At 35.4% G+C, this 13,026-nt stretch overlaps 1 protein-coding gene across 3 annotated transcripts in view; it reads right to left on the bottom strand.

The window, feature by feature from the left end:
* PCDH9 (protocadherin 9) overlaps positions 1 to 13,026 on the bottom strand; it is a 710,780-nt gene that overhangs the window by 292,424 nt on the left and 405,330 nt on the right. The window contains exon 6 of one of the 3 annotated variants that reach the window (XM_074931165.1): positions 4,228 to 4,245. The exons of the other annotated variants lie outside the window; for them this stretch is intronic. Coding sequence (XP_074787266.1) covers positions 4,228 to 4,245 — 18 coding nt within the window. The remainder of the gene's footprint in view (positions 1 to 4,227; positions 4,246 to 13,026) is intronic. 3 annotated transcript variants of the gene reach the window in all.

Below are 13,026 nucleotides of genomic sequence, written 5' to 3'. Positions count from 1 at the left end.
AACATCTGGTGCTTATTTATGAAAACAGAGACATAAAATTGCATGCAAAGCTATAGCATACGTACAGTGCCCTCAGCTAAGAGAATAACTCTTCTGACGTGTATAAAAAAAATAGATAATGCATACTTGTCTCACAAAAATATTTGAGGATTGATGTTTGCAAATCCCCCCGAAAAAACATTCAATTATCCTCTGAAAAAAAAAAACCCTTCTTTATTGGTATTCAGCATTTCTGAATTTATAGGACTTTAAACTTACATCCATTATACCAACAAAAGGAGCACAAATCATGGAAGTAGTTGATTATGGTAATTTCTGGATTTTAATACTGTTCTATGAATATGCCTCATTTGTCTTTTAATGCTACAGTGTTACAAGCCAATCACAAAAATGCATAGATCCATTATTTTAATGAGGTGATGCAATGCAGTCATTACTTACTGGTAAATCTTCAGCACAGTCCTGATACTCTGTGTAAAATTCAGTTCTGGTGAGTCATTTACTATGAGTACCTTACAATTTTGATTCATTCTACCATGCAACTCGAAGCACAGAAGCGAGACCTAAACTAGGAGTCTATTTAATCTAGGCTATCAACTTGGGTGCCTCAATTAACTGCTAGAAATGAAAGCATGAACCTTCAATTTGTTGTAATGGCAATCCAGATTTATCTTATTGCAGGGCTGGATTCATGCAGGAAGATATCATCCATATACAATCAAGCATGCAAGTACCTGGGAATTTGGTTCTTAGTGATTTTTCTAAGTCTCTCCGAATAGTGTAAAAAAAAATATTCCAAAATTTACCGCATAGTCTTTTAATATCTTCTGTGAAAAAAATAATTAATGACATTGAAGCATTATAAAATAGATGTGCTTTGGATTATATAAATAATATATACAGTTATATAAATTTTTCAGTAGCCTTAGAGAACAAGTTATAAACACTGTTGGTAAAAATTAGGCTTAGTATGTATGCCTACATACAGACATCCTGAGGAAACACTCAGAACATGCACACGCTCTCAGGTGCTGCACCACTGAAGAATTTTAGAAGTAGAGGCTACAAAAGTTGTGCCCAAGAAAACACTCGTTTATTTTAAGGGTTTTTTTTCTGGCTAGGTAAATGACTGCTTCTAGCCATGTTTTATCTGTGGGACACATCCACAAAATGATATTGCACTATTAATTATAAATTCCTGTTCATTTTAATGACATTTGAAAAGCTTCTGTAGCTCCCTAAATGAGCTCCTTGGACTCCTTTTCTGCCTGGTTAGTGACTAACAGCGAGTAATAGTGTACAGCAGATATAGTCTAATTACTGCCAAAACCAAAGGTCACCTAATTCCTGGCAATGCAAATAGACTAATTATATTGTTTCTTAAGGAGTCTTCCATACATGTGTCAATCAGCAAAAATAGCAAATAGCAGAATAAGAAGCCCTATACCAGCATAAATTCTACATACTTCCATTTAGAGTAATGCAGTGAAATGACACCACATGAAATTGGTTGGTAGGGAATTTAATTACTCTGCTTTATAAAAAGGAAACCATGGGATATTAAAAAAAGTTGGAAACTCTTTCTGTGACCTTTAAGTAATTAGTGTTTCATAATTATGGACATGCAGTCTGTAGTTACTTTTAAAATAAATGAAAAATTCCACACACACACCCCAAGCCACACATTACAGTTATTTTAATTTTTATTGTAAATAAGGAAACTTCTTATTAGACCAATATTTTTCATCATTAATCTGGAAGGAAAGAAAACATAAAAGCACCCACATAAATTAAACATTACAGTATTTTGACTTCTGCTTTTATGACTACTTGAGCTCTGTGTACATTTTGTTTAAATTTTTATTTAACACCTTTGGAAAAATTGCACTATCAGTGATACACATACCCAAATCAGCAACGGATATGTCAGTGTGTTCACCACATCACTTCAAAGAAAATCTCTCATTAGAACAACAGTTCTAGTTTAAAATTATCACCATTCCTGATTTGAAAATTCTCTCAGAAAAATCTATCCCCAGTAATAGAGATAGGTCAGCACCAGCATGCCATACTAACACTGTATTATTCTACCATATAGATAACATGGTCATTAACAGCAAGAATAAAAAAATTAACAAATTATAATGCAAGACTCTGTTGAACAAGCAGTCAAGCCTGTGAATGCTGTATGTTACGTGATATTCAGCTACTATCTACCGCATTAACTAAAAGTACTGCCTATCCTGCTTTCACGCATATGCCTGAGTAACAAACCATCCACTGGCTCCTGTGGATGATACTGAAAAATAGCATCAGCTCTAAGCTACTTCCTTAATTCTCCAGCATGAATTATGTCTGAAACAGCACCGAAATTTCCTAAGGTACTACATGTGTTTTAATTCTGCTTTTCAAAGTTACTTAGAAATACCATCTTTACTTAGACATGAGGCTTACAAAAGCTTTGAAGCTGATGATAGGCAGCACGTATGGGTTCACATTACCAGCAAAGCCTGTTTCAGAGAGTTGGAAAAGACAAACCCTGAAATGCTGAAAGAGATGCACAGAACCTGAGAGGGTGCAGTCCATCCTCTCTCAAGGGCTGTCAAGGGGAAGAGTACAAGAAAGAAAACAAAACACACAACTCACTACTCCTGGTATTCTCTAATCTGTCAGTGCATAGGATACTTAGAAATAAACTGACAGAAAAATGTTGCCAGCAAAACCTGTAATACCTGTGAAAACTGCTAAATTGTTAGCTCAATCTGCAGCTGTCGTTTAAATTTGGGTGTAGAACATGTGGTGGTACAGAAGTGGGCTGTCTGCAAATCCCACAATCAAGAAAACTTCAGTTTTGATGGCGAGCCTATGAGACACTTCAAATTTGTATTATTTGGCCCAATGGGCAGTCACAAACTATTGGCCTAGCACCAGTCTAGTGCAGACACACTGTCAATTTACACAGCTTAACCAGCAAGTCAGGATTGTCACCGGTCATTGTTCTCAAAAGGAGTTACACAATACCCCATCGGATACAAGGACAAATAGGTAATAGGGAAGAAAAACTAAAAAAACCTGCAGCCGCACATTCTGTGTTGCTTTCCTCCGTTCTCGGGATAGAACAGTTTAAAGATAAATACGGTGTGATGTTGCATCCTATAAACTGTCATCCCAAAGTAATGTTATCACATTGCCATTAGTTCGCAGTGCCTGAGTTCATTCTTCATTACTTAACATATTGTGCTGAGTGTCAAATTAGTGTATTCACATTAGAATTGCATTTCTACTGATACATGGTTTTCTATGGATGTAAGTAATTGTATAGGTTCAAAGTAGTGAAAAATGTATTGCTTTTATCCACCCATTTTCTATCCTACTTAACTAAAATTTCAGAAGAAGCAGAAGCAGGCTTTCATGTGGTGAAGTGTCCACTACAATATTTAAATGAATAATTTACTACCCAAATTGACTTCACCGATCATCTAAATTTAGAGATATCAGACTTTTAGCAGATGTTGCACTACAGACAGTAACTCTTGGTTGAAAGTGCTTCTAGAATATGCAATTCGCTATGGTAAACTGGTCCATCAAATCAATCTGGCACTCTGCCTCTGGGGAAGGGTAATACTTAATCCTCTATAGAAAGATAAACTTCTCCCATAATACACTTGGTCAATTGTGCAATGCTATACATTCTTGAGTGGAAGGAAAAAAAAAATCTGTATGCTTTCAGGTAAGTAGAATTTGTTATGGTATCAACTGGAAGATAGCCAATATCCAAATAAATTATATTTTATATTAAGGGTATGACCCTAATATCCCCTACTCTTATTGACATAAATGGAAGCTCTCCACACAATATTTTCAGGAGTAGACAACAAATTGGCACATAGTTTAAAAGTTAGGATATAGAAAGGAAATGAAAAGAAACAGAAAGTGTGCATGCTTTCTATTTTAGGTTAATGCACTTCTAAGGACAGGAAATACTATTGTGGTTATTTGACTTCCTGTATATTTTAGATACTATACTTTCATTATTTCTGTTTCAAATTCAATATTTAAGCTTGATTTAGACTATATGTTTAAAAGAAGAAAATGAATAAAGGTCACATTTTTATTTCCAGTGACAGAAAATCTATCAACTGCATCAGAAAGTAGTTTCCAGGATTAGTTAAAATATCCATTTTATTTTTAGCTTGATTTGGTCTATGTTCTGTTTTTAGCCATTACACTTCAACATTTTCCTGCCTACAGACTTAATAGACCGGCATTAACAAATTTTTGTTCTCCATGAAGGTATTTATAGATTCTAATCAAAGTCCACTTTTTTTTAAAGACTAAGCTCAGCTTTTCATTGCAAAGCACATGTTCCAGTCCTTTCAATCATTTATTTGTGATTCATTGACATTTAGTGGTTTGTGTTCCTAACTGATGGCACCAGAATAGGACACAACATTAAATAAATAGTCATACTAATGCCAAGAGCAGGGACAATATAATCCATTGAGTCTTCCTCAATATTTGCATGGTCACATCTCTAAAAACCTTCCACTTCTGTGAGCTCACATTCAATTGTTTATCCAGTATTTCTCTCTGCAAAGTATTCACTTTGTGAAGGTGACTACTTTCCTGAAGCAGTATTTTCCCATCTGTAAATATGGTCCATCTTCCCAGGATTTTTCAGTGCTCATAGAAGAATTCATATCAGTTTACCAAGTCTAATCAGAATTAGCCATTTATGTCTTTATTACCAACCCCTTACCGACTTATGTGGCACCAGAAAACTGTATCATTACTGAGCTTATCATTTAATTCTTCAACACACAAAGCAACAGAGAAACAAGAACCAATTTCCCTCATGGAGCACAAATGCCCTCGGTTCATTTTCTTCACATTCGAAAGTTTACCTCTCACTTCACTTGTATAATCAAATATGAAGCCGTTTGGTCATGCTATTCACACTTGAAGCTGGGAAACCTGCTACATAGTCAGATAAATCAATAAAAGAAATTAAATAACTGGTATCATAAAATTTCTTTTTACCTTCAGTTCTTCAAGGACACATCAGTAATGCAATAATGTTACAAACTGCTCAACAAGATCATCCAAAATGGTCAGTTACCAGGATATTGAGCCCTGCTTGATGCCAAGCAAAAATATAATGAAATAAGTTCTGATGCTTCTTACTCAGATGACTAGTGCATTTCAAGTTCTCTATAAACATTACTGATACCATATGCACCATCAAAGAAGAAAGTATTTAATACTTTGCAAACCTGAGCTATATTGTCCCCGAATTTCCTTTTATCACTGCAGTGATAGCAGGAATCTGTTATACATTTTTAACTTGTTATTTTCTGGACAGTTTAATGAAAGTGTATCCCACTTTGATTGTTCAGTTTTACAGTATTTTCCTAACGGGAAGAAAATACAAAGAACTGTTTGGATAGTGCTAAGTCTGATTTATGTTTCTAGATTTGTAAGATTTCTTTTCCCCCTATTTGCCCAGATTGAGTACCTATTGTTTTTCTCTCTTGTAATGAATACCTGGCAGCAATAGCCGATAACAAACTCTACTGGCACTGTATTTTGACAGTTGGAAACAGTAGCAAAAGCTTTGCTATTCTATGCTAGTTTGAATCAAAATCCATTTGATTATAATCCACAAAAAAAAAACACCAAAAAACCCCCCACCATTGTTAACAAGCTGACCATAGTAAGACATAGCAGAAATACTGCAGACTGGATGCTGCATCTTTACTTCCTATTTTAAACTGCCACATAATGTCAATACACATTGGTAAGAGCTGCCACTCTCCACTCGATAGATATCTGACTTTCACCGTGATGTAAAATGGCCTCACAAATAATGTAAGCATGGTTTGACTGAATTTACAAAACATACAGGGCCTCTTATGAAAGGTGCTATGAAAACTGTCCATGGTTTGTATGTCCTGAGCCATCTAAGAAAATTAAGCATACTGTTGCAGTTTCCAAAAATGCCATGGATGTATAAAATTAAATTAAATCTTTTGTAACAATAAAGTGATACAAAGGGGGAAAAAATGCATTTAAAATGAAGGGTTGATCTAGAGAGCAGAATATTAATATACTAATTAATACTGTTTATATAGCATGTTAATAAGAGATCTTAAAATCTAATGTTTGAAATGGAATAGGTATTTTTGAGCTCTATATCTTTGAAAGCAAGGGGAATTGTTCCCAGAAAAAATAGTTCTACTTATAATACACATAAATTTACAAGACTTTCAGAAGTCCTTAAGCACAGAAGAATATGTAGGAATGATATTTCCTGCTTCTGACTTCCTCTGATCTTATTTGAGATTTCCAAGGAAGTATATAGTAGTCCTTGAACCTTTCCCAAAGAGACAATGCTGAGTGGGGTTTTGAATAGAAGGGGCTTCTCTCTAAGCGAAGTTGAATTATACCAAGCAGTATTGCTCCCTTCTGAATGCAATCTTACATGACCTCGTAACACACAAAATTACGAGGATAAATTCTTTTAATGCATAATTATATTTCTGTGTTATAACATGCTCTCATAATTTAGCATTTGCAAATATGTCTTTAGCAAGTAGCTGATCTGGCTACTGATACGAGCTCTACATTGGGTTGCAACATAAATCAACCTGGAAACAATCTGGTGTAGGAAGGTGCCATTCTGCTTGATATGCTTTGTATCCCTTTATGAGCATTTGACATCTGCTCTCCAAATCTGCTCTGGCTGCCTGTTGTTTTTCAAGTGGAGTTTGAAGTGCTGCTTTTGACCTATAAAGCCCAAAATGACTTGAAGTTTGCTTTTTTGAGAGACTGACTCACTCCCCATGTGTTAAGATTACTGACAGCACTGAAGCACCTTTGAGTGAAAGATAGGGAACTAATGACAAGGTATATGAGTGCTCTTTCACTGAAGAATTCACTTCCACACCTATCTGAAGTGATCTAAATTTGTAAATTTTTACAATATACCAAAATCCCATCCATCTATACAGACATGTAGGTAGGATTGCTGTCAAGAAAAGTGAAAAGGGGAAGGGAAGGTTTTCTGTGTACTATTTTCTGTGGCCAGGGAATGACTGTTGCCTACTGACTAATGTTCCTGTCCATCGTGAATGGCATTTTAATTTGTCAAGAGTACCAACGGGTCAAAAAAGATATCTGAAGGTGTTGTGAAGACAACATACAGTGTTTTAACAGTACACATACAGATGGGAGCATTAGAAATATCTCCGTGTATGAAAGTGAACCTAACTCCTCCCCCCACCCACTCCACCCCCCAAAAAAACCAAACAAACACAAGCCCACACTAACTTGCTGTTAATTAAAGTATGAGATAAAGTAAGGAAGAGACAAATTTTATGGTGAATGATTCAATAAAGTCATGACAATTACTACATTATTAAAAGTCAGGACATACAAAGATATAATTGCACTCATAACTAAACTCCTTGCATTCTGATAATTTAATGACATTTAAAACTAATGCTGGTTTGAAACTTGTTTAGGATGTGCATTCATACCTCCTGCCTTGCACAAATACTTCCATTAGCACCACCACTTTTATCCCCAGAAAAAAAATCCAAACCAAACCAAACCAAAAAAACCTGTCACCTGTAGGTGACTAGAAAAGACTTCTACAGCCCTCTAGTGTTGCCAAACTACAGATCTTGGCTAAAAATAGACCATAGCAATGCTAACTTCTGCCCCACACCCTGAAGGAAACCCTGCTGTCTTTGCCACTGCTGAGCACAGAAGTTATTCAAACAACTAAAATCAGAGTTCTGGCAGAATGAGTTACACTGCTCTCACCCTCACATCACAAAGGGAGAAGGTGTCAAGTGGACAAAAGCTTAGAAGCGGTCATTGCAAATAAAAGCACGTTCACGGAAAGGGAAGGAAAAAAAATAATATCAAAGATTCAGGTTAATCTGCTGTGTATCTATTTGAACAGCTGAGTGGAAAGTTTATTATGCCTGATTGCAGGCCTTCAGCAACAGTGATAGCTCGTTTCTCCTTTTGCTCCCTCCCTGCTCCTTTCCCAGGGAGTTTCCGTTGACAGAGCCTACGGCTATACTCTCAGAAATCATATAAAACCTGACAGTGCCAAAATTCCAACTGCAAAAAGGTGTTTTAAGGTGTTGCCTTTCAAACCTAATTTTAACAGACAACTGTGTTCAGCGAGCACATCCCAGGATGGCAGTGTGCAGCACTCGGCTGCCCATGGGCTGCAGATGGAGCTGTTGACAAAACAGTTCAACTCACTGGAGATGAGCTGGGCTGGCACGGAGCGCTACAGAGGCGCAGCTGACTTTTGCAGCTGCTGTGTTCTATTAGTATTATCATTGCTATTATTATTATTAATATTGTTATTGTAGTTGTTGCTCTTATTACTGCTTTTAAGTGTTTCTGCACAACTGACAGTACGATTTCAAACCTCCTAGCCTTAGAAAGCCAGAGAAAGACTCCCGGGCCAACTTTCCAGATATCAAGATGTATTAACTCCTGGTTGAAAAGAACTTTGTGAAAAGTAGTTGTTTCTACTGTAGGAAAAAAAATATGTACTACCCACTCCCATAAAAATTGTATTTATGAAGTAAATGTTTGTGCATCAGAACACCTAAAATGTGCAACCGTTATTGATAGGAGAGGTGTAATAGGATCAAATTCACACTGTTTAACTGTACATTGCCACTTATTGCAGCTGTACACATATCACTGTGCAGACTGACTGCTGGAGTACAACAGTTTATTTTGCACTTGAAATTTCTGATAAATATTGTCTGGAGATCTCCGCAGGGAACTAACAGAATCCCAGCTGTTATATTTACTAGCAAGGAAGTGAATTCAACCTTCCTTTGGACAATTCAAATTAAAGCACTAGGTCATAATTATGCATCAAGCAAGAATGATGACACAGATGATCATGTTCTCATGCTATTGAAAAAAGCTGAGTTGTAATTAGTGTTTCAAGCATGATAATGTGTTGCTACAGCTTTGAAACTCCTCATACTTTAATTTGAGCAGATAAGTGCAAAAAATAACTAATTGCCTAACCTGAATCAAAGGTTTGAATTAAAATTCACAAGTCTGGAGATTAAACTGGCTTTTCTTATTTAGTTAGTTAAAATGCTAAAAATATAGTCAAAATCTATTCCCAGTTACTGTAGGGTTCCTTCAGTATATGTGAGAAAGTGTGGTCTATTAAAATTCCTGACTACTACTTCATTAAAAGCTTATGAAACCAAATTTCAAGCTCATTCTGCTGCAAGATGCATATGTCAGAGTGGCACTGCCCCTTTATGATTGTTTTTTAAATGATAGTCAAGTATTTGATACACATTCTGCAAACACTCTGAGCATAAGCACCATCCCCAAAAACTAAAATTATCTACATCATAGAGTGCATATGACTTAGTGAGTCAGTATAGAAAAAAAGTAGCATAAAAATGTTACAGGTACCATTTTGCTAGAGAAATTTATGGGAGTTAATGTCCAATAGTACACATAGTAATCTTTTATTCCCGGCTTTTTTGCATTTACCCTGTATCCTCTACACTATATACCTGTTTCTGTTTGTTTGCTTGTATGTTGTCTTTTGTTTAAATTGGAATAAAAATTTTAACCTCTGTATACCGTTAGCATTTAAATAGCTCTTTAACTATCTGGTGTTCAGACCACATTAATCTCCTCCAGTTTCCAGCCTGCTAAAGTACATTAAAAGCCTCTAATACGTTTGTGCAAGATTTAATTACTTCATGCTTATAAAGTTTTTAATTCATTTCTGAAAGACATATAACAGAAAGGGACTATTTTATAATATACTATGTTGCATTCCGTAACTTTTCCAGGACAAAATATGGGAAGTTACAAATAGTTCTGGAACATTACAAAACAAAGATTAAAAGAGAACCCCGAAAATCTGCAAAGTACCTTGAACCTTGAACTTCTTTGCAGAATTTTAAAAGGAACATTCAAAATATTTTTCAAAATTATTTTTGAAAAATCCAAACTCATTGGATCTTCAAGAGAAATCTGCTGTAGAGAGGAGGATACCCTTACACAATTCAAACATAGACTCTGGGCCATGATCATTCTCTGGCTCTCTTTTATTTAGCAATATAGAGTCTTAAATTCACTTGTCACTTCTGGAATTCTTAGAACATATTTATACAGTGCACCGGCACAGGCTGAGAGTTAGACATAGCTTTATCTAGTTGTGGGGAGATTTAAACAAATAAAATATTGTTGTCGTGTTTTGAACTCAGTCAGTAGCAAATCACCATGCAGCCGGTCACGCACCTTTTTTTCCCTCCTGATAAAATAGGGGAGATATAGAAAGGATGAACTCGTAGGTTGAATAAAAAAACAGTTTAGTGATGGTAATAAAACAACAGTAACAACAAGAAATCCAAATGGGTACTACACAATGCCCTTGCTCACCACCTGGCAACTGATACACAGCCCACCCGCAGCAGTGATCCTGACAGAACAAAAATCCTGCCGTGCCAACGGGAAGCAGAAATAAGAGAGAACGTGTCTCCTTTATGTATCAAGCATAACATCACATGATATGGAATACTCCAATGGCCAGTTCGGGCCTGGGACTCCAGCTGTGCTCCCTCTCAGCTCAAGAAAATTAACTCTATCCCAGGCAAAACCAGGACAATTTTATAAACAGAAAAAATAACTACAGCAATAATATAATTAATATTGTCTTCCAACAACGTGCAATTTTTTTCACAGAAGATCCCAACTCAATACTTCAGTGTAGTCCGACTTGCAGTGGTTGAGGATTAAGGTTTACTGCTGTCCATTTAATTGTGCAAAGAGGTTGTGCTACGTATCTGGGTGAAGTGGAATGTCACAGACCAGCAGAACATGGTGAGTAAAAGTGGATTAAGAAATGAGGTCAAAGATAACCAGTGAAATGTTTCTAATGTATAAACAAAGAGGAATGACTCTTAGGAAAAAGGTTCCATAGGAAAGTTGTCTCGTGATTTGGTAATAGTCTTGATGCAGGGGAAAAAAATTGGAAAGTTGAAGAGGATGAAGTCAGGATTTCATGACTTATAAAGATTTCTGCACAGTAATACTGTACATAACAAACAAACAAACAAACAAAAACACATACCCAACCCCCCCAAAAAACCCAACCCAAACCCAAAAACAAAACCAGAAGAAAACCACAAAATTAATTATCAACAGTATTGTAAATAACTTCACAAGCTAAAGGAATAGTCTTACAGAAGGATTAATAGCTATACTACAAGTTTAAAAAATGCAGTTTGATGGGATCAAAATATTGGAGAAAATGCAAATAAATTTTCAGTAGATTGACATGGTAGTTGAGTAGAACATTTGGAGTCAATATTACTGTAGTCAAATTGAAATATCACCAGGGAACCCTAAGTTTAAAATATGGGTGGACAGGAATAATTTTCTACAAATGTCTGTTCTCATTTCTAAGTTCTTACATTCTTACTCATCACTAATGTCTCATTTCAACAAGTCTATACATGTATATTAAGACTGTATTGTGTTTAACACACATGACTACCATGAATTCAGATGTGAAAATATAATCTCTATATAACTGGGAAAAGAAAATGTTTATTTGGGTACATTAAAATTGAGTGCTGGACTGCCGACAATATATACGTATATTGTGTGACATCTTAGCCCTGTTGAACATTTTAATAGGCAAGAGGTTGTATATTTTTAATTTAACTTTTCAAATTTGTCTCTGTATTTTCCTTTTATGAAAATTAGATTGTGTTAATACAAATACTGCTTTTGCCATGTACATTCCATATGTTGATCCACAATTAGAAAATAAAATTTAAAAAGCCCCTAAGAATCTAAGATAAAACAGAAATTATCAAGCACTATTAATGGGCATTGGATATATTTGTTGTATAAGTAATGACTATTGTAATGATTACTGATATATTTTGCTGATAATTACGCTAAATACATTGTACACCAAAAAGCTAAGAAGCATACCCAGCAATTTTTACATAATTCAGAACATATGCAGACATAATTCAAAAGGAACGTGTATCAAATTGAACATGGAAAAGTCATTTGAGGTGTAAATGATACCTATTAACATGCAATGCTGGTTAAATGTGGGAAGAGAATTGACAGAGTTCATAATAAGGATCCAAGGGGAAGGAGGTAGCTGAGGAAGAAGCTGGTGTTCTCTGAGCCAAGAACTCAAATGCACAGGTGTTTGAGAAACATCACACTACCTTCAGTGATCTCAAGAGCCTCACCTTTGTCTGCCACTCAGAATAGCATCAATCCTACAATTTCCCCATTGTCCACCCTCCTTATATTTTTAACACTAGCTATGTGAAATTATTTAGGAAAGGAATCTTATACTGCCTATCCTCTACATTTTTTTCTCCTTTAATACGTAGAAAGTGGGAAAAAAAAACCAAAAACAAAACCCACAAAACTTCTTCTCTAGCAAATGAGGTAATATATCAAACGTGAGAAACTTGCAATAGAAAGTCAACAGTAAGTCTAGTGTCTGATGTGAATCCTGTTGAATTTGACATGAATGTTGATTCTGAATTTTTAAAGTACTTAGCATTAACTATAGAATCCTGTGTTTCTGTTTACTTATCCAAGCTTGTATTTACCTAGTCATTTTCAACAGCTAAAAACATGCTATTTATAAATTAATCTTTAACCAACTAAAAAGAACATCATTCTACTATCGCTTAATAAAAAAAACATTTCAGCAAGTCAAGTCACCAAGTATATGAGCAGAGAAGAGAACCTGTGATGTTGAAACTATACCTTAATTTGTGAGAAGAACCATTCAGTCTTGACTTGTGGACACAGAGAAGGGAGAAATCTGATCTGAATTTTAAATAAAATTCTATGATGGTAAACTATCTATTCACACTAACTTTATTTCCATTTTGCTTCTGACCATCATTCTTGTGTTTACTAGAATAACAAAAGAAACCATTAAAGAAAATATGATGGCAAATTTTG

This window comes from Athene noctua, chromosome 1 (genome assembly GCF_965140245.1).
Source record: "Athene noctua chromosome 1, bAthNoc1.hap1.1, whole genome shotgun sequence".
Taxonomy (NCBI): Eukaryota; Metazoa; Chordata; class Aves; order Strigiformes; family Strigidae; genus Athene; species Athene noctua.
Note: the sequence above shows the minus strand (reverse complement) of the source record. Positions and strands in the feature narration are given on the sequence as shown.